General features: G+C 42.1%; 1 protein-coding gene across 1 annotated transcript in view; it reads left to right on the top strand.

Moving 5' to 3' along the window:
* Nucleotides 1-15,994: 15,994 nt before the first annotated feature.
* kcnk3a (potassium channel, subfamily K, member 3a) overlaps nt 15,995-23,415 on the top strand; it is a 58,333-nt gene continuing 50,912 nt past the window's right edge. Inside the window, exon 1 of the mRNA XM_035757557.2 lies at nt 15,995-16,396. Within this exon, the coding sequence (XP_035613450.1) occupies nt 16,114-16,396 (283 nt within the window). The 5' untranslated portion in view covers nt 15,995-16,113. The remainder of the gene's footprint in view (nt 16,397-23,415) is intronic.

The following is a 23,415-nucleotide window of genomic DNA, read 5'->3' as shown; positions in this document are numbered from 1 at the left end:
AAAGAGACCAATTATGGGCTGTGGACATCAAAGAGACTAATTATGGGCTGTGGACATCAAAGAGACTAATTATGGTCTGTGAGCATCAAAGATACTAATTATGGGCTGTGAGTATCAAAGAGACTAATTGTGGGCTGTGAGCATCAAAGAGACTAATTGTGGGCTGTGAGCATGTCACTGCAACTCGCAAAACTGACTGGGTTGAGTGTTTTTACAACCCATGGGACACACTAGACTAGACAGAATCACATTTCAAATTGCAGGTTACAACAAGTACAGGTTGTTGTTGTTGCTTCCAGGATATGAACCACAAGAGAGAGGAAACATAGTGTATATACGCTTAGGAAAACATAGGTAATGGGCTGAACACTGGGTATGAATACCCTCTTCAATGCAATAGTTACTTTTATAATGCCTTGTGAGCTATGCAAAATGCATTATAATGCATGACATAGGTGCTAGTAATTGCCTATAAACAACTATGATTGCATTTATAGTGCCTTATGACCAAGCCGTTTATGAAGCAAAGTCTTACAACATTGTTGTGAGGTCACAACCCTCACAAACACAAACTTCACATGGGGTCACATGCGAGCCCCTTAAACTCACCCGCCAGTGTCTGAGGCACTTTTACATATCTCAAATGATATGCTTCAAAGTGTGTGCCATCAAACTGAAGGCCTGCTCATGTGAAAGGGAAATGAATGGACAAATTTGTTTTGCATGGCCCATTGGTCAAATCGCCACCCACCGGGGCACTGGGCCGTGCAAATCAAACTTGCCCAATCACTCCATAGTAAATCACAGGAACACGCAACACTACAAATACAGTGTGACACTGATTATGTCGGGTGAGCTTTTCCCCTTAGTATGTCTCCTTAGTGCTTAAGATCCCACAGTCTTAAAGGTCCACTCCTAAATTCTGAAAAACAACAAAACAGCAGCCCTGCTACTGGGGAAATGTAACCACTCTAAAATTTGTAGATGGGTCTATGGATGCAAGGACTGAGAAATGGACTCAAATTATCACAGTGGGCCTTTAAAGGGCCAATCAACAGTTGAAACACTGACAACCCTGTGGGTTAACTGCCTTGCTCAGGGGCAGAACGACAGCTTGGGGATTTGATTCAGCAACCTTTCGGTTACTGTCCCAACACTCCTTCCCACCAGGCTACCTGCCACCCCTAGGCTATATAGTGTTTGTTTACATTGATTTGTTTACAAATATTTGTTTTTAAAAAACAGTATATTTTGGGCTCTGATGGGGTACGATATTTGAACTAAGCTCAATGGGGCATTTATATTCTTCAAGAATCAATGGGTACATATCAATAAGTCCAAAAATGGATGTAGCAACTGAAGATTTCCCCTTTAAGGAGGCACCAAGGCTTGAGAGGATGGCTAGAATGGAGGATAGTGTGCTTTGTTTTTTAAATGAGTGTAGGCTCATCTATGTGGCTATAAGGTTTCACAGCCTTTATCCTGTTCTATTTCTTTTGCGTCTGCTGCTTTGAGATAGCGGAGCTCCTTTTGATTTCGTGACTGAAAATCTGAGCTAGCTTTGTAACATCGATCTTGCAGAAATATAGATAAGAACAGAGCAATAAGATGGTATCTTATAAATAAATAATGCTATTTGGGGCTGGCTATTTCCTCCTTTCCCACAAATGGGTTCCTGCTGACCTCATCAGTGCATAGTTTCTACTGTACAGTTTCTACTGTATCTACTGTACATATCAGTTTCTGGCGTATCATAATAGAAACCTGCGACACAACAACACATCACATTTTTCCAATAATATATAATAGATTATGTAATTTAGCAGATGTTTTTACCTAAAGCGACTTACGGTCATACATATTTTATGTATGGGTGGTCCCTGGAATCGAACCCACTATCCTGGCTTTACAAGTGCCGTGCTCTACCAACTGATCTATAGAGAATCACCAATAAAACAAACAAAAAAATTGTTGTACAACATTGGTAAGCTCAGGACATCGTTTTTAGAGCTTGACAAGTTGATGCTTCAGTGGGCCTTTAAACATGACTTAACATGGACTGAAATGAGATGCAAGCAAATTTGACTTGATTTGATGTAACTAATGCTTGCTCATCTTACCATGTTCCCTTACCGCTTCCAAAGAACACTGTACAGCACATTTGGGAGGTATTGTATGCATAATGAAATCTTTCAGTCTTGTTTTCCTATTAAAGTCATTGAGGTAACAGGGGATTGTTTGTGTTCAGAGTCCAATCCCCAAAATTACAAAGTTACACTTAATTATACCAATGCACACGATGAGTCTGACTCTAATGTACTGTAAAAGTTTTTCTACAGTAATACACTCCCGAGAGTGATGTCCCTGGGCCCCCTGGCTCTCCCTGCCCCACTTCCTCTACTTCCTGTCGCCTGCCCAAATTGTATTAATAAAAGGCCCCGGTCAACCCCTATCGCCCCCAGTCAGGAGTCAAGCCTGGTTACCAACTGGACCGATGATCCGTGCAGCCACAGCCCAGGGCATGTCCGGGATCATGCCTGTGTCTGGCTGACTGTGGGGGGAAATGGCATTGGACCCCCCCATCCGCATTGCCTGGAGCCTAGGGCCTGGGGCCTGGGGCCTGAAGAATGGAGCTTGGTGTTTGAAGTGTTCACATTGCTTCTCACAGAAGCTTGGTCAAGTTGCTTGTTGATCATTGCTAGACAACCATTTTTAAGTCTTGCCATAGATTTTCATGACAATTTAAGTCAAAATTGTAACAAGGCCAATCAGAAACATTCAATGGCATCTTGGTATGCAACTCCAGTTTATATTTGGCCTTAATTTTGGGGTTATTGTCCTGCCGAAAGGTGAATTTGTCTTTGTTTTGCAAAGCAGGCTGAACTAGGTTTTCCTCTAGGATTTTGCCTGTGCATAGCTCTATTCTGTTTATTTTGATCCCCGACCAAAAAACCTTAATCCTTGCCGATGAGAAGCATACCCATAACATGATGCAGCCACCACTATGCTTGGAAATATGAAGAGTGGTACTCAGTGATGTGTTGTGTTGGATTTGCCCCAAACATAATGCTTTGTATTCAGGACAAAAAGTTCATTTCTTTGCCAAATTGGTTGCAGTATTACTTTAGTGCCTTATTGCAAACAGGATGCATGTTTTGGAATATGTTTTGTTCTGTACAGGCTTCCTTCTTTTCACTCTGTCATTTAGGTTGGTATTGTGGAGTAACTACAATGTTGTTGATCCATCCTCAGTTTTTTCCTATTACAGCCATTAAACTCTGTAACTGTTTTAGAATCACCATTGGCCTCATGGTGAAATCCCTGAGTGGTTTCCTTCGTCTCTGGCAACTGAGTTAGGAAGGATGCCTGTATCTCCGTAGTGATTGGGTGTATTGATACACAATCCAAAGCGGCTGTTCACTGGACACCCTACCTTGTCCCAGACCTGCTGTTTTGGACTCTCTCTCTACCACACCTGCTGTCTCTAACTCTGAATGATCGGCTATGAAAAGCCAACTGACATTTACTCCTGAGGTGCTGATCTGTTGCACCTTCTACAACCACGGTGATTATTAATATATGACCCTGCGGATCTTCTATGAACGTTTGAACATCTTGGCCATGTTCTGTTATAAACTCCACCTGGCACAGCCAGAAGAGGACTGGCCACCACTCAGAGCCTGGTTCCTCTCTAGGTTTCTTCCTAGGTTCCTGCCTTTCTAGGGAGTTTTTCCTAGCCACCGTGCATCCACACCTGCATTGCTTGCTGTTTGGGGCTTTAGGCTGGGTTTCTGTACAGCACTTTGTGACATCGGCTGATGTAAAAAGGCCTTTATAAATACATTTGATTGATTGATTAATAACTTCACCATGCTCAAAGGGATATTCGGTGTCCTGATATAGGTGCCATTCTTTGCAAGGCATTGTAAAACCTCTGGTCTTTGTGGTTGAATCAGTGCTTGAAATTCACCACTCGACTGAGGGACCGTACAATTATCTGTATGTGTGGGGTACAGAGACGGTGTAATCGTAAACAAATTATGTTAACCACTATTTTTGCACACAGAGTGAGTCCATGCGACTTGTTATACTTTATACTTGATATAACAAAGGGGTTGAATAATTATTGACTATTATTTCAGCATTAAATGTATTATTAAAATCAAAACTATAAAAAAAAAATACCATTTGACATTGTGGGGTATTGATCAATTACACAAACTCTAAATTTAATCCTTTTTAAATTCAGGCTGTATCACAACAAAATATGGAAAAAGTTGAGGGGTGTGATTGCTTTAATAAGGCTCTGTAAGCTCATGAAAGCCAATATTGCAAGCTCTGATATTGCTAAAATGTTGATTACAGGTTGTCAGCCCTAAATACACAAACAAACAGCATTAATTAGTCTTGGAAATATAGACCTATAAATACAGAGATACAATAGGCAGAAATATCAACTATTAATATTTAAGATGCATGTAAGCATTACATTTTGGTAGCTGAATAATAGACAACTTTAACTCAAATCAAATCCAATTTTATTCATCACATACAGCCCCTACTCTGCAATTTAGTAAGGGGGCCACGACAGATTATCTTTGTGACGACCCTAGATTTAGCCTCAAATCCAAAATGGTGTCCAAAATCTAAATGGCTTCCATAATACCATTTGATGGTAATCACATGTAAATATGAATTTTGTAGATGACAGGCTTTTTTTTCCAGAATTGTGTACAACACTCATGTCCATAAAGAATGTTTTGGTATAAATCTATTTTATTCTGAATCCAATATGGCCAACATAATTACACGCAAATGCCTTAACCTGCATATAAATTGCCCAGGTGTTATTCTGTCTTTAAAATGGTTTCATAAGACTCTTTCATGACACAAGCACATAGTAGGGTAACTACTATGACCAGGTTGTACAGCTAACAGTAGGGGTTGTAGTTCTGGAGCCTGTCCAGGTTGTACAGCTAACAGTAGGGGTTGTAGTTCTGGAGCCTGTCCAGGTTGTACAGCTAACAGTAGGGGTTGTAGTTCTGGAGCCTGTCCAGGTTGTACAGCTAACAGTAGGGGTTGTAGTTCTGGAGCCTGACCGGCTTGTACAGCTAACAGTAGGGGTTGTAGTTCTGGAGCCTGTCCAGTTTGTACAGCTAACAGTAGGGGTTGTAGTTCTGGAGCCTGTCCAGGTTGTACAGCTAACAGTAGGGGTTGTAGTTCTGGAGCCTGTCCAGGTTGTACAGCTAACAGTATGGGTTGTAGTTCTGGAGCCTGTCCTGGTTGTACAGCTAACAGTAGGGGTTGTAGTTCTGGAGCCTGACCGGCTTGTACAGCTAACAGTAGGGGTTGTAGTTCTGGAGCCTGACCAGGTTGTACAGCTAACAGTAGGGGTTGTAGTTCTGGAGCCTGTCCAGGTTGTACAGCTAACAGTAGGGGTTGTAGTTCTGGAGCCTGTCCAGGTTGTACAGCTAACAGTAGGGGTTGTAGTTCTGGAGCCTGTCCTGGTTGTACAGCTAACAGTAGGGGTTGTAGTTCTGGAGCCTGACCGGCTTGTACAGCTAACAGTAGGGGTTGTAGTTCTGGAGCCTGACCAGGTTGTACAGCTAACAGTAGGGGTTGTAGTTCTGGAGCCTGTCCAGGTTGTACAGCTAACAGTAGGGGTTGTAGTTCTGGAGCCTGTCCAGGTTGTACAGCTAACAGTAGGGGTTGTAGTTCTGGAGCCTGACCAGGTTGTACAGCTATCATTAGGGGTTGTAGTTCTGGAGCCTGTCCAGGTTGTACAGCTAACAGTAGGGGTTGTAGTTCTGGAGCCTGTCCAGGTTGTACAGCTAACAGTAGGGGTTGTAGTTCTGGAGCCTGTCCAGGTTGTACAGCTACCATTAGGGGTTGTAGTTCTGGAGCCTGACCAGGTTTTAGTGCTAACAGTATGGGTTGTAGTTCTGGAGCTTGACCAGGTTGTACAGCTAACAGTAGGGGTTGTAGTTCTGGAGCCTGACCAGGTTGTACAGCTAACAGTAGGGGTTGTAGTTCTGGAGCCTGACCAGGTTGTACAGCTAACAGTAGGGGTTGTTGTTCTGGAGCCTGTCCAGGTTGTACAGCTAACAGTAGGGGTTGTAGTTCTGGAGCCTGACCAGGTTTTAGTGCTAACAGTAGGGGTTGTAGTTCTGGAGCTTGACCAGGTTGTACAGCTAACAGTAGTGGTTGTAGTTCTGGAGCCTGACCAGGTTGTACAGCTAACAGTAGGGGTTGTAGTTCTGGAGCCTGACCAGGTTGTACAGCTAACAGTAGGGGTTGTTGTTCTGGAGCCTGACCAGGTTGCACAGCTAACTGGTAATTCTGGGCAAGCTGCAGAGCAGGATCATTCCTGTATGTTTGACAGGGTATTCAGGGCTGTTTGGTGATCAATTTCAATTGCTACAACAGTTGGGTGCAGGCACTCAACAGATGCAGCTTGCATGCCAGCGAGACCCATTGACTACCCAGAATGTTACCTCAGCCTGAATACTCCAGTAGTGGAATGGCTTGTGTTCTGGTTGTGAAGGAGTCTGTGAAATGTCTGTCACAAACAGAACTCTGCTTAGATCTAGTCACGCCCTGACCTTAGAGAGCCTTTTTATGTCTCTATTTTGGTTTGGTCAGGGTGTAATTTGGGTGGGCATTCTATGTTCTGTTTTCAATTTTTTGTTGTATTTCTATGTTTTGGCTGGGTATGGTTCTCAATCAGGGACAGCTGTCTATCGTTGTCTCTGATTGGGAATCATACTTAGGCAGCCTTTTCCCTTTTTGTCATTGTGGGAAGTTGTCTTTATTATGGGCACTCTAGCCCTTGTCGGCTTCATGGCCGTTTCTTGTTTTGTTGGAGACATAATAATAAAGATATGAACGCTCACCACGCTGCGCTTTGGTCGTCCTTTAACGATGGCCGTGACAGATCTTTCCAACACCTAATTGACCTGTGGTTGGAATTATTTACAGCTGAAGTCAGAAGTTTACAAACACTTAGGTTGGAGTCATTAAAACTTATTTTTCAACCGCTCCACAAATTTCTTGTTAACAAACTATAGTTTTGGCAAGTTGGTTAGGACATCTACTTTGTGCATTACACAAGGAATTTTTCCAACAATTGTTTACAGACAGATTATTTCACTTATAATTTACCGTATCACAGACTGACTGGAAGAAGCAACCGGAACAGGATAAGGGTGCACCGGAACATCCCAATGTGCATCACAAATGCAGTGAGCCAGCAGAAGGTCATGTTGGATTCAGGCAGGCGTTTTAGGCTAGCAATGAATCAAAGCTCAATTCTAAATAATTAGGTGACTTAAGAGCCCAATCCTGGAGGCACAAGTTATACTACAGTGGGGGCAAGATGTAGAGTTCGGGAGAGGGTGTCTGAGTCCTGGGTTGGATGCTTTTTCCTTTCGTCAGAGCCTCGCAGTTGCCTCATTGATCCTCAGATGCTCGTGACTTAGAATACTTGGTTTTGCCATGCCAAGCAGTCTGTTGCCTTATCTATATCCAGACAATGGGCTTTTAGTGTCATCATGGCTGGCCTACTGGATTACCAACATTGTTGAATTACTCAAAAAAATACTCTTGAGTACAGGTACACAAATCTGAAAGATGTTTCTAATTTAAAACACATTATTAAACCACCATTTAATGGTATTGTGGCAGCCATATTGGATTTTGGACACCACAATGGATTTGGAGTCAAACCTAGCCCCCCAACGTAATTGCAAGAGGCTGAACATATAATATCCCGAGAGGAACCTTGAACTGACAAGAAATTAGAGTTTTCACTGTCTCAGCCCACTTGTTTTCCTTAGAGACGATTAGATTATCACAACATCAAAAAACCTGTGTAACTGTATGCATTTTTGTCAGACAGGACCACACAGCACTGACTGAGAACACATTTGGCATGGAAAGGTGTCTGTTAAATAGTTACCAAAAAGTAAATCTTACATTCATCATGCATATTCATAGTTGTTATTTCAACCTATTGTATCTGTGTGTTTACAGGTCTATATTTCCAAGATGCATTAAAAGTTCTTTGGGATCGGTTTCCCTTCCACAGGACAGTTGCGCTAATGTAGGCTAATGCGATTAGCATGAGGTTGTAAGTAACAAGAACATTTCCCAGGACATAGATATATCTGATATTGTCAGAAAGCTTTAATTCTTGTTAATCTAACTGAACTGTCCAATTTACAGTAGCTATTACAGTGAAATATTACCATGCTATTGTTTGAGGAGAGTGCACAATTTTGAGCATAAACAGTTTTTAATAAAAAAATTAGGCATATTTGGGCAGTCTTCATACAACATTTTGAACAGAAATGCAATGGTTCATTGGATCAGTCTAAAATGTTGTACATACACTGCTGCCATCTAGTGGCCAACATGTACATTGCACCTGGGCTGGAATAATACATTATGGCCTTTCTCTTTCATTTCAAAGATGATAGTACAAAAAAAACATGATCTTTTACCAGATCTATTGTGTTATTCTCCTACATTCCTTTCACATTTCCAGTATTTCCTTTCAAATGGTACCAAGAATATGCATATCCTTGCTTCAGGGCCTGAGCTACAGGCAGTTAGATTTGAGTATTTCAGGCGAAAATTTAATAAAAGGGTCAGATCCTAAGAGGTTTTAAGATATAATGTTGTTTGTGTATGTAGGGAAGACAACTGACTGCTTGTATTCAACATTTTTGCAACATCAGAGCTTGCCATATTGGGTTAACTGAGCTTAGATGGCCCATCCCCCCTTCCACCTAGGCATTATTCTGGACTTTTTGAGTTTGTGTCACAATATTTATCAATTTACAAACTTTCATGTAAAATATTTTTTCACAACCATCCATTTAATAAATGGGAGACATTAGAGATGTGAAAAAACATGGTTGTGTTTTGTTCTACCTGGGTAGGGATATCTCAAAATCGAATCCCCTTATTGAGGATTGGCCACTAGCCTATAAGGACTTCCTATCATCACCAATGAGAGGTGAGCATATCAGATTGATGTTTCCTTTGTTGATGGACTCTGCTGCATTTCAATTGAACTGAAATTAATCGTTTTTGGGGGGATTTTGGATTTAAATTACTGCTTAGGTTTTTTCTGTGTTTGTGCATATTTAGATGCTCACTGTCTACATACAGTACTGCTTGCTATACTGCGGAAAGGTCAAGGGGTGAAATTGTATCCTGCATGATACCCAATCCTGCTTTAATTTAGCACATCTTTTCACGAAACAATGGGTCCTTTTGTTGTTCTACTTTTGGAGTGCTTGAAGGATCCCCACAAGAGCTTGGCCTAAGTTACACTTTATCTTGGCCAAAATACAGCCCGTAAATGTCTTGTCCTGGTTTGCACGACAGCACTCTCACTAATGTGAAAGTATTTACTGCGATGTGGACATTTTCGTGGTTTAAATTTATCACAATCGTCAGGGCTACGTGGAAAAACAATTTTTAAGAGGCACCTTTTTGGAATTAAATGTCATTGATTCATTGATCGTATCGACCGTTTCAGAGCCTGTGGTCTTTGGACCACAATGGAAAGGGCTCAGTCTCGGTTCAATACACTGAGCTGAATATTGAAGATAAAGCTATTTTTAACATGCCCCACATGTGCAATAAAACACTGACTGCACCAGGAACTGCCACAATGTTACAAAGACCATAGAGAATCAGTGTTTAAGATATGTTCTAATATTCTCTTCCATTTTTATGAATTCAGGTTTATTCCTGTTGCATTCCCAACATGCTGTGCGTGCGTCATTCATGATTGTTCATGAAATGCCTTGAGACACTAGTTAGATTCTAGGCGATGACACAGCAGGGGAAAAAAGTGTTTGTAAGCTATTATTCATTCCCAAAACTTATCGGTGCACACATCGAAATCGCCAACGTCACAGGACGAGATAAATACAGTGGCATGGTGAAACAAAGGGGCAGGGGAGTGCACATCCTTATCGTAGCGGGAACAACATTAAATCAAAATGAGGACCAACAGGAAATAATAAAAGCTGATAAAGATAGCCTTCAGTTTCTATCTGAGCCCTCAGTCAGCACTCCCTTGCAGACCTGGGTTCAAATTGCATTTGAAATCATTACAAATACTTGAGCTTTGCTTATTTGAGCTTGCCTGTTGCAATACAACTAATAAAAATGTATCTAAAAAGTAAACCCTGCCCATCAGGCACCACAGACAGGCTAAAGCAAACACTTAAAGTATATTTGATTGATTTCAAATGGCTCCCTTGGCAGTTGATTGAGCATCACACTCATCATCTATTGGTCCCCGGCTCCCATTGACGTATCACAGACCAGATTCTAGGATATGACACTGTGGATCCTATTTGATTGAACATTGTAATTATTACATTTTTCTCCAGCTCCCACTGACAAAGCCTATCAGAGAGCGAGAGATCCTAGGTTGTTATGACACAGTTTTTACTGGAATTTTGCAACCCTAGCCTGCCATGCTTATCTCTAACTGACCCTTCATAAGCATGACTGATGATCTTATTAACTTAGGAGCGGACTCTTAAATTGTTGGCTGATGCTTGTAGATGTACCTTTATTTGGCTTATAGACAACCTGCCAAGTACACATCTTCAACTTCCATGAATTACAAATGTAACAGAGTGGTCCAACCATTCACATATGACAATCCATGACCATCACTGTAAGTATAAAATAAAATAAAGTATGCATATCAAACAATGGCTAGTCATGTCTCTCACCCAGTGTACTGTATAGAGTTGCAAAGTGAGGCTCTTCTATGAAATGTCTTGTGGATGAAATAATAGTTGACTGACATTTAGGCAGGTGTGAAATAGCCTTGAGCAAAAGCCAAGCCGAGCAGCAGGCATAAGAGATAAGAAATTACAGATTGCTTGTCAACAGGGACATGCCAGTACTGTTAGCCTAGCTTTTTGTGTCTGTAGCTCTGCATGTTATGGAAGCTCATTCCTGCCACCAAAAAAAGGACAATGTCAAATCAAATCAACTCAAAATTGTATTAGTCATAATAGCTGAATACAACAGTGAAATGCTTACTTACGAGCCCCTAACCAACAATGCAGTTAAAAAATATATGGAAAGTAATAAGAAATAAAAGTAACCAGTAATTAAAGAGCAGCAGTAAAATAACAATAGCGAGACTATAGTGTATACAGGGAGGTATCGGCATAGAGTCAATGTGTGGGAACACCGGTTATTTGAGGTAATATGTACATTTAGGTAGAGTTGTTATAGTGACTACGCATAGATGGTAACAACAGAGAGTGGCAGCGGTGTAAAACAGTGGGAGGGGGGGAATGGAAATAGTCTGGGTAGCCATTTGATTGAATGTTCAGGAGTCTTATGGCTTGGGGGTAGAAACTGTTTAGAAGCCTCTTGGACTTAGACTTGGCACTCCGGTACTGCTTACTGTGCTGTAGCAGAGAGAACAGCCTATGACTAGGGTGGCTGGAGTCTTAGACAATTTTTAGGGCCTTCCTCTGACACCGCCTGGTATAAAGGTCCTGGATGGCAGGAAGCTTGGCCCCAGTTATGTACTGGGCCGTTCGCACTACCCTCTGTAGTGCCTTGCGGTCGGAGGCCGTGCAGTTGCCATACCAGGCAGTGATGCAACCCGTCAGGATGCTCTCGATGGTGCAGCTGTAGAACCTTTTGAGGATCTGAGGACCCATGCCAAATCTTTTCAGTCTCCTGAGGGTAATAGGTTTTGTCGTGCCCTCTTCACGAACGTCTTGGTGTGCTTGGGCATGTTAGTTTGTTGGTGATGTGGACACCAAGGAACTTGAAGCTATCAACCTGCTCCACTGCAGCCCCGTTGATGAGAATGGGGGAGTGCCCAGTCCTCTTTTTCCTGTAGTCCACAATCAACTAATTTGTCTTGATCACATTGAGGGAGAGGTTGTTGTCCTTGCACCACATGGCCAGGTCTCTGACCCCCTCCCTATAGGTTGTCTTGTCGTTGTCAGTGATCAGGCCTACCACTGTTGTGTCAACAGCAAACCTAATGATGGTGTTGGAGTCGTGCCTGGCTGTGCAGTCATGATGGTTCATCTGAGGGCATAGTGGGATTTCTTATAAGCGTCCGGGTTAGAGTCCCGCTCCTTGAAAGCGGCAGCTCTAGCCTTTAGCTCATTGTGGATGTTGCCTGTAATCCATGGCTTCTGGTTGGGGTATGTACATACAGTCATCGGTGCACTTATTGCTGAGGCCAATGACTGATGTGATGTAGTCCTCAGTGTCATCGGAGGAATCCCGGAAACATATTCCAGTCTTTGCTAGCAAAACAGTCTTGTAGCTTAGCATCTGCTTCATCTGACCACTTTTTTTTATTGATCTTGTCACTAGTGCTTTCTGCTTTAGGAGGATAGAATTATAGTCAGACTTGCCAAATGGAGGGTGAGGGAGAGCTTTGTATGCGTCTCGGTGTGTGGAGTAAAGGTGGTCCAGAGTTTTTTCCCTCTGGTTGCACATTTAACATGCTAATAGAAATTTGGTAAAACAGATTTAAGTTTCCCTGCATTAAAGTCGACGGCTACTAGGAGCGCCGCTTCTGGGTGAGCGTTTTCTTGTCTGCTTATGGCGGAAAACATCTCATTCAATGCTTTCATAGTGCCAGCCTCAGTCTGTGGTGGGATGTAAACAGCTTCGAAAAATACAGTTGAAAACTCTCTAGGTAAGTAGAGTGGTGGTAGATAGTGTGGTCTACAGCTTATCATGAGATACTCTACCTCAGGCAAGCAATAGCTCGAGACTTCCTTAGATATCGTGCACCAGCTGTTATTTACAAAAATGCATAGTCCACCGCCCCTTGTCTTACCAGACGCCGTTGTTCTATCCTGCCGGTACAGCATATAACCAGCCAGCTGCATGTTGAATGTGTCGTCGTTCAGCCACGTCTCCGTGAAGCATAAGATATTACAGTTTTGAATGTCCTGTTGGTAGTTTAATCTTCCGCGTAGGTCATCTATTTTATTCTCCAAAGATTGCATGTTTGCTAGCAGAATGGAAGGAAGTGGAGGTTTATTCGATCGCCTACAAATTTTCAGAAGGCAGCCCGCCTTCTGGCACCTTTTTCTCTGCCTCCTCTTCATGCAAATCACGGGGATCTGCACCTGTTCCCGAGAAAGCAGTATATCATTCGAGTCGGGTTCATCAGACTTGTTAAAGGAAAAAAAAGATTCTGCCAGTCCATGGTGAGTAATCGCAGTCCTGATGTCCAGAAGTTCTTTTCATTCATAAGAGATGGCAGCGGCAACATTTTGTGCAAAATAAGTAAAAAAACAAGTTATCAACAACTCAAATACAAAAATAAAAAACACAATCGTTTGGGGACACGTAAAACGTCAGCCTTCTTCTCCGGTGCCATAGTATTGACAGGTAACAATCTCGACATTTCGAGATACGTAAGGCCAAACATTTCAAGACACTTTCTCAAAATTTGGAGATGGTAGATCATACAGGATGTGTTGTTTTCATTTGTAGCATTGTGTGGGGATTTACATCTGTCCATGTTGCAGAGATCCTCACAGCAAGGCCAAAGGCAAAACATGTGGCTAGCTGACATTTGCCCCAGCACTCTTGATTTGGTTTAATAAAATATTGACAGAAAAGAAGAGGTTGTTAAGACTGATTTGCCTCATGATTTGACAACTTGTGCACAATGAATATGTGCTTCTGTCTTATCAACTGAAACATACTGATAACAACCATAGCTAACAACCACAGCACAAATTTGGTATACAGTGCAATCTGAATCTGAGTTATTTAGACCCCTTGACTTCTTCCATATTTTGTTATGTTACAGATTTATTCTAAAATTGATTAAAGAAATGTTTTTCCTCAATTTACAATACCCCACAGTGACAAAACAAAAACAGGTTTTTAGACATTTTTGCAAATGTATTAAAAATTTAAAACCAAAATACCTTATATACATAAGTATTCATACCCTTTGCTATGAGACTCAAAATTGAGCTCAGGTGGATCCTGTTTCCATTGATCATCCTTGATTAGAGTCCACCTGTGGTATATTTTATTGATTGGAAATTATTTGGAAAGGCACACACCTGTCTATATAAGGTCCCACAGTTGACAGTTCATGTCAGAGCAAAAACCAAGCCATGAGGTCGAAGGAATTGTCCGTAGAGCTCTGAAACAGGATTGTGTCGAGGCACAGATCTGGGGAAGGGTACCAAAAAATGTCTGAAGCATTGAAGGTCCCCAAATTTGGAACCACCAAGACTCTTCCTAGAGCTGGCCACCTGGGCAAACTGAGCTATCGTGGGAGAAGGGCCTTGGTCAGGGAGATGACCAAGAACCTGATGGTCACTCTGACAGAGCTCTAGAGTTCCTCTGTGGAGATGAAAGAACCTTCCAGAAGGACAACCATCTCTACAGCACCACCAAGGCCTTTATGACTGAATGACCAGACAGAAGCCACTCCTCAGTAAAAAGAACATGAGAGCCCACTTGGAGTTTGCCACAAGGCACCTAAAGGCTTCTCAGACCATGAGACACAAGATTCTCTGGTCTGATGAAACCAATATTGAACTCTTTGGCCTGAATGCCAAGTGTCACATCTGGAGGAATCCTGGCACCATCCCTACAGTGATGCATGGGGGTGGCAACATCATGCTGTGGGGATGTTTTTCAGTGGCAGGGACTGGGAGACTAGTCAGGATCGAGGGAAAGATGAACTGCGCAAAGTACAGAGAGGTCCTTGATGAAAACCTGCTCCAGAGTATTCAGGACCTCAGACTGGGTCGAAGGTTCAACTTCCAACAGGACAACGAACCTAAGCACACAGCCAAGACAACACAGGAGTGGCTTCGAGACAAGTATCTGAATGTCCTTGAGTGGCCCAGCCAGAGCCCGGACTTAAACCCAATCGAACATCTCTGTGCAGCGACGCTCCACATCCAACCTGACAGAGCTTGAGAGGATCTGCAGAGAAGAATGGGAGAAACTCCCCAAGTCAGGTGTGCCAAGCTTGTAGTGTCATACCCAAGAAGACTTGAGGCTGTAATCACTGCCAAAGGTGCTTCAACAAAGTACTGAGTAAAGGGTCTGGATACCTTTTTTTTCATAGAAATTTGCAAACATTTCAAAAAAAAAAAACATTTTTGCTTTGTCATTATGAGGTATTACATGGCTGTAGCTTAAGAAAATGTAGAAAAAGTCAAGGGATCTGAATACTCCCTGAATGATGTCATACCCTACAACTAGGGTCCAGAATTTTACCTTGTTAAGTTAGCCTACCAGATCAGGAAACCTCTGGGTCCCAGGAAAACAAATTCCCCCCCACCACTCTCGGATGCCACCTCTGTAATCACCACACAATGGAACAAATTAAGAAAGTAAGGTCTAATATCTTGTCATTTCCAGTCAGTATTATTACATTTTGATATAGGATCTCGCAATTTTTCTTTCGATATCTTGCAATTTGGACTTACCTATCTCGATAGTATCTCACAATTTTGACTTGCCATACCTATCTCGAAATGTTTTGATAAGTAAGTAAAACTTTTGAGCTACTGTCTACAAATGTAGAGATACATAAGTCAACATTTTGAGTATAAATATTTGGGGTGGCGGGAATTGGCTTCAGTAGCATGTAGCTAGCTGTCTGTTCTGCATTAATTTGTTGCATGTGAGAGGGTTGCCTTATTGCTTAGCCTAAATTATAAAACGAATAATTGTGACACATATGTTTTTCCTTATAATGCATTTTCCAACAGCAGCACTATTTTCGCTAATGGTGATATTACCGTAAACTTGCCGTCTACAGTAGCCTCCCTCCCACTCTCTTCTGCATACAGACATACTGTACATACATACGCACAGACTTTAGAACGCATTCAGGCGAGCACGCGGTGGGAGGGCGGTTGGAAGGGGTGGTGCTGAAACGAACAGCTCCGAGAGAAAATGTGCGCTTGGGCAAATAAAGTAATCAGAGAGCTTTCTGCGCGCCACTGTCCCTGTTGATAGAGCCAGCCTCGCAATGAACCAGCCGAGCTCCCCATCCTCAAGATTCGCTTTCACAATTTTGGAGTCCGTCTACTCACCCTGACCATGAAGAGACAAAACGTGAGGACCCTTGCGCTCATCATTTGCACGTTCATCTACCTGTTAGTCGGTGCGGCTGTCTTCGATGCCTTGGAATCTAAGAAGGAGACGACTCAGAAGAAGAAAGTGTACGACAGAAAACAAGAGCTTAGGAACAAATACAATCTCACTAAACTCAACTTCGATGAACTCGAGGAAGTGGTGTTGCAGCTGAAGCCTCATAAAGCCGGGTTACAGTGGAAATTCGCTGGATCATTTTACTTCGCAATCACTGTGATCACGACCATAGGTAAGATTTATTAAACAGTGACGTAAATCTTACCTGAATATGTTGCACTTGATTGTGCTTCATAAATCAAAGCAAAAACCTAGGTAGGCTATGCATAGGCTACGCTCCATCGCCTTGCAAGTTCGGTAAGTTATTCAAACTATTGCCTTTACGACCTTGTTGAAGATGACATCATGTTTCATGCTATTTTTAGTTGACAATCAATATTATTTGCTTCAGTCTATTAGAACACATTATTATTATTATTATTATTATTATTATTATCAGAGGCATGTCTGAAGCAAACAGAGAAATACATTTAAAATGCATTTACAGTAGATTTCTAAATGGTTGCATGAGAGTTCGCAGCAAGTTTGGGACTCGTTAAGATAAACTTTATTATTATCTGTGTAATAGTGAGATATCATCGCAAACGTGGTGTTTCATCGTGTTATGACCCTGCTGCTTTTTGGATGGACTTCACAAAACATAACACGAACACTAAAGCTTTGGAGTATGTCTTACAAAGCAATCCGTCACAACCCTAGAACAAATATGATCGTTAACAGGTTGAGGTCCTAATCCTCTCAAGAGCCGTTGGACTAATAATGTCTCAGCCTAACCAAAAGGTGGTCTTCTAAAAGTCTCTACGAATAATATTTTGTATGTTCATCAAAATCATCTCATCATAATATTTAAATTTGAAATTGCTAGTAAAAACCAGGCCCGGTGTGTTATAAGCTCAGTAGACAGGCTAATGTCAACTGCCCCCTTTGGATATTACCCCTAATGACATAAGGATAGGAACATTTTTGAAATAGAATAGAATAGTCTGGTCTCCTTTTTCACACGACCAAGAATAAAAAGGAGTCAATCTTTGGAAAATGACTGGACATGTGTAACCATTAGGGGTCTTGCTACAGTATTTGTTTTCCGCGGGTGATTTGTTTTTACTGCCTAAAGACAAATGTAGCCTACATGATTAGGAAAATACACTCACCCTCATCCCCCACTCACCCTCATCCCTCACTCACCCTCGTCCTTCACTCTCCCTCATCCCTCACTAATCCCTCACTCCCACATTTCCCACTATCACCTGTTATCCATCAACCTCACTAACTCACTCACATTCTCTCTCATACACACACAAGCTCACCCCTAATCATCACCCTTTGCCACCCTTATACCTCACCCTCACTTTTATTCCCCGCCTCACTCTCAAACCCCCCCTCCCTACCATCACCCTCACCCCCAGCCTGTCCCATGCCCTCATCCCAGTCCTCACTTCCACCTCAGCCTTCGCTCTGTATGGAGCCACTTGGGCCAGTTGTAGCTGGTGACCCAGGGTGGTGGTGGTAACCCTACCACATGTAGAGGACTAATTGGATGCAAACCCGATCCGGGGGGCTGAAACGGCATGCTGTAATTGTGAGCCCACCGGGCTGGCAATGACACAGTGTTTGGCTTTTCACTCCGCCATTAAATATTGATGGCAACACCAGAGCTGTAGTGTTTAGCTGGCCTCTCATCCACTCTACTATATTGTGTATTGTATACTGTAGTCACACAATGACACACAGTCATGACCCCTCTCACTGACACAATGACACATAGTTATCATGACCCCTCTCACTGACACAATGACACGCAGTCATCATGACCCCTCTCACTAACACAATGACACGCAGTCATCATGACCCCTCTCACTCACACAATGACACAGTCATGACCCCACACACTCACACAATAACACAGTCATGACCCCTCTCACTCACACAATAACACAGTCATGACCCCTCTCACTCACACAATAACGCAGTCATGAACCCTCACATTCACACAATAACGCAGTCATGACCCCACAAACAATAACACAGTCATGACCCCTCTCACTCACACAATAACACAGTCATGACCCCTCTCACTCACACAATAACACAGTCATGACCCCTCTCACTCACACAATAACACAGTCATGAGCCCTCTCACTCACACAATAACACAGTCATGACCCCTCTCACTCACACAATAACACAGTCATGACCCCTCTCACTCACACAATAACGCAGTCATGAACCCTCACATTCACACAATAACGCAGTCATGACCCCACAAATAATAACACAGCCATGACCCCTCACACTCACATAATAACGCAGTCATGACCCCACACATAATAACGCAGTCATGACCCCACACACAATAACGCAGTCATGACCCCACACACAATAACACAATCATGACCCCACACACAATAACGCAGTCATGACCCCACACACAATAACACAGTCATGACCCCGCACACAGTAACGCAGTCATGACCCCACACACAATAACACAGCCATGACCCTGTGTGTAGTCACACCGAACCATATCACAGAAGACGTAGACACACAGCTACAACTTTAGTGAAACCCCATAACCTGGACACAAAGCCCCAAGGCACATTTGTTAGTGTTTAGGAAACGGAGGAGAAGAGCATCCAGCATGGTGGTGAAAACCTGTGCATTACACACTCTGCTCTTCTATTGTACATGCAATGATGTGCAATGATATCAGAGGGATATAAACCTAAACCTAACCTATTGTATGAAGTAATTTCTTTGTTAATTTCTTTGCAAATGGATGTGGCAGTTTCAGCATTACTGATTCCAATTGTAATATTTATTTTGTTGGTAAAGCCACAGTCTCTTTATATGGACTTATTGCGGTCAGGACCAAGGAAAAATAAATAAATGAAGATATAATATAATAAAAGTAAATTTTTTATCTTTATTATTTTTATGCACTGATGAAAGAAACATCACATGATGCAAAATGTCTCACATTTCACAACTTTAACTTTAATTAGTTAGTATATGTATGAGCAGTGTTGATATATATACTGAACAAAAATATAAACGCAACATGTAAAGTGTTGGTCCCATGTTTCATCAGGTGAAATATAGATCCCAGACATTTTCCATATGCACAAAAAGTTGATGTCAAATATTTTGCTAAAATGTGTTTACATCCCTCTTAGTGAACATTTCTCCTTTACCAATATAATCCATCCACCTGACAGGTGTGGCATATCAAGAAGCTGATTAAAGAGCATGATCATTACACAGGTGCACCTTGTGCTGGGTACAATAAAAAGCCACTCTAAAATGTGGAGTTTTGTCATACAACACAATGCCACAGATGCCTCAAGTTTTGAGAGAGCATCCAATTGGCATGCTGACTGCAGGAATGTCCACCAGCGCTGTTGTCAGAGACTTGAATGTTAATTTCTCTACCTTAAGCCGCATCCAATGTTGTTTTAGAGAATTTGCCAGTACACTACTGTTCAAAAGTTTGGGTCCCTTAGAAATGTCCTTGTTTTTCAAAGAACATCCATTTTTTGGTCCATTAAAATAAAATAACATTAAATTGATCAGAAATACAGTGTAGACATTGTTAATGTTGTAAATGACTATTGTAGCTGTAAACGGCAGATTTTTAATGGAATATCTACATAGGCGTACAGAGGCACATTATCAGCAACCATCCCTCCTGTGTTCCAATGGAACGTTGTGTTAGCTAATCCAAGTTTATCATTTAAAAAGGCTAATTGTTCATTAGAAAACCATTTTGAATTTATGTTAGTACAGCTGAAAACTGTTGTCATGATTAAAGAAGCAATCAAACTGGCCTTCTTTAGACTAGTTGTCTATCTGGAGCATCAGCATTTGTGGGTTCGATTACAGGCTCACAATGACTAGAAACAAAGAACTTTCTTCTGAAATCGTCAGCCTATTCTTGTTCAAAGAAATGAAGTCTATTCCATGCGAGAAATTGCCAAGAAATGGAAGATCTCGTACAACGCTGTGTGCTACTCCCATCACAGAACAGCGTAAACTGGCTCTTACCAGAATAGAAAGAGGAGTGGGTGGACCCGGTGTACAACTGAGCAAGAGGACAAGTACACAAAAATGTGCTTTTCTTTAAAAAATAAGGATATTTCTCAGTGACCCCAAACTTTTGAACAGTAGTGTACATCCAACCGGCCTCACAACCGCAGAACACCTTTAACCATGCCAGTCCAGGACCTCCACATCCGGCTTCTTCATCTGCGGGATCGTCTGAGACCAGCCACCCGGGCAGCTGATGAAACTGTGGGTTTGCGCAATTGAAGAATTTCACAAACTGTCAGAAACGTCTCAGGGAAGCTCATCTGCGTGCTCGTCGTTCTCACCAGAGTCTTGACCTGACTGCAGTTCGGCATTGTAACCGACTTCAGTGGGCAAATGTTCACCTTCGATAAGCCACTGGCACACTGGAGAATCATGGTTTCAACTGTACCGGGCAGATGGCAGACAGCGTTGTATAGCAGTGTGTGGGTGAGCGGTTTGCTAATGTCAGTGTTGTGAACAGAGTGTCCCATGGTGGCGGTGGGGTTATCGTATGGGCAGGCAAAACCTACAGACAACGAACACAATTGCATTTTATCAATGGCCATTTGAATGCACAGTGATACCGTGAAGAGATCCTTAGGCCCATTCATGCCATTCATCCACCGCCATCACCTCATGTTTTAGCATGTCACAAGGATCTGTACGCAATTCCTGAAAGCTGAAAATGTCCCAGTTCTTCTATGGCCTGTATATTCACCAGACATGTCACCTTTTGAGCATGTTTGGGAAGCTATGGATTGATGTGTATGACAGCGTGTTCCAGTTCTAGCCCATATCTAGCAACTTCGCAGAGCCATTGAAGAGGACTGGGAAAACATTCCATACACCACAATCAACAGCCTGATTAACTCTATGCGAGGGAGATATGTTGCAGTCCATGAGGCAAATGGTGGTCACACCAGATACCTTTTAAAAAAAGTTTTTTTGATGCAAATCTGTATTCCCAATCATGTGGAATCCATAGACTAAGGCCTGATGAATTTATTTCAATTGACTGATTTCCTTATATGAACTGTAACTCAGTAAATCTTTGGAATTGTTGCACGGACTCTACAAGGTGTTTGAAAGCGTTCCATAGGGATGCTGGCCCATGTTGACTCACACATCTATTTAGGCGAGGTGCTGGCTAGCGGAGTAGAACACTTGAAAAATTAAAGGAGAGCCGCACACTCTAGGAGCTCAGATGCAATAATTGAATAACCTAATATCCAACGATTCGACAGACAAGCTGTCTTCATCAGGGTATAATGGCAAACACTGCGGGGTGACTAGTTTATATAGTGTCAAAGGACACACACAGGTGTCTGTAATCATGGCCGGGTGTGGCCTGATATTATTGGTTATTTCTCAGATATAAAAATAACATACCAAAAACATGAATGGATAGCATACGATCGTAGATACAATTTGGCAAGAGGCCTACAAACAATCATAATAATCACAAGAATGGCTTCAGATTTAAAGTCTACGTTGAGACGGAAGGGAGCAAGGGTCTTTAAATTAAAGATCCAGGCGGGTTTAACAACAAATTCTCGAAGTCGCCCCCTCTCCTAGGGAGGGTGACATGTTAGATGCCGATATAGCGTAGGGACGAAATCGAGTGGTTTGCTTCTAAAAAGTGGGCCGCAACTGGAGAAGTTGAGTTTTTGCACCTAATGGTGCTACGATGCTCCTAGATTTGTACTTTCAATTCACACTTTGTTTTACCGACATCATTTTTACCACAAGGACAAGTTATAAGATAAAAAACTGCCTTAGCGGAGCATGTGATAACACCTTTAATTAGGATCTGTTTCCCTGTTTGGGGATGTTTGAAGGATCTACATTTGAAGTCGGAAGTTTACATACACTTAGGTTGGAGTCATTAAAACTTGTTTTTCAAACACTCCAATCATTTCTTGTCAACAAGCTATAGTTCTGGAAAGTCGGTTAGGACATCTACTTTGTGCATGACACAAGTCATTTTTCCAACAATTGTTTACAGACAGATTATTTCACTTATAATTTACTGTATCACAATTCCAGTGGGTCAGAAGTTTACATACACTAAGTTGACTGTGCCTTTAAAAAGCTTGGAAAATTCCAGAAAATTATGTCATGGCTTTAGAAACTTCTGATTGACATAATTTGAGTCAAGTGGAGGTGTACCTGTGGATGTATTTCAAGGCCTACCTTCAAACTCAGTGCCTCTTTGCTTGACATCATGGGAAAATCAAAAGAAATCAGCCAAGACCTCAGAAAGAAATTTGTAGACCTCCACAAGTCTGGTTCATCGTTGGGAGCAATTTCCAAACACGTGAAGGTACCACATTCATCTGTACGAACAATAGTATGCAAGTATAAACACCATGGGACCACGCAGCTGTCATACCGCTCAGGAAGGAGATGCGTTCTGGCTCCTAGAGAGGTACGTACTTTGGTGCGAAAAGTGCAAAATCAATCCCAGAACAACAGCAAAGGACCTTGTGGAAACCGGTACAAAATAATCTATATCCACCGTAAAACAAGTCCTATATCAACATAACATGAAAGGCCGCTCAGCAAGGAGACAAAGTCATGGGGACAAAGGTCATACTTTTTGGAGAAATGTCCTCTGGTCTGATGAAACAAAATATAACTGTTTGGCCATGATGACCATCATTATGTTTGGAGGAAAAAGGGGGATGGATGCTTGCAAGCCGAAGAACACCATCCCAACCGTGAAGCATGGGGGTGGCAGCATCATATTGTGGGGGTGCTTTGCTGCAGGAGGGACTGGTGCACTTCACAAAATAGATGGCATCATGAGGTAGGGAAATTATGTGGATATATTGAAACAAAATTTCAAGACATCAGTCAGGAAGTTGAAGCTTGGTCGTAAATGGGTCTTCCAAATGGACAATGACCCCAAGCATACTTCCAAAGTTGTGGCAAAATGGCTTAAGGACAACAAAGTCAAGGTATTGGAGTGGTCATCACAAAGCCCTGACCTCAATCCCATATAATTGTTTTTGGCAGAACTGAAAAAGTGTGTGCGAGCAAGGAAGCCTACAAACCTGACTCAGTTACACCAGCTCTGTCAGGAGGAACTGGCCAAAATTCACCCAATTTATTGTGGGAAGCTTG

Source organism: Oncorhynchus keta, chromosome 19, assembly GCF_023373465.1.
Source record: "Oncorhynchus keta strain PuntledgeMale-10-30-2019 chromosome 19, Oket_V2, whole genome shotgun sequence".
In the NCBI taxonomy this organism is placed as follows: Eukaryota; Metazoa; Chordata; class Actinopteri; order Salmoniformes; family Salmonidae; genus Oncorhynchus; species Oncorhynchus keta.
The sequence above is the reverse complement of the archived record's forward strand: the minus strand, read 5'-3'. Positions and strand labels throughout refer to the sequence as shown.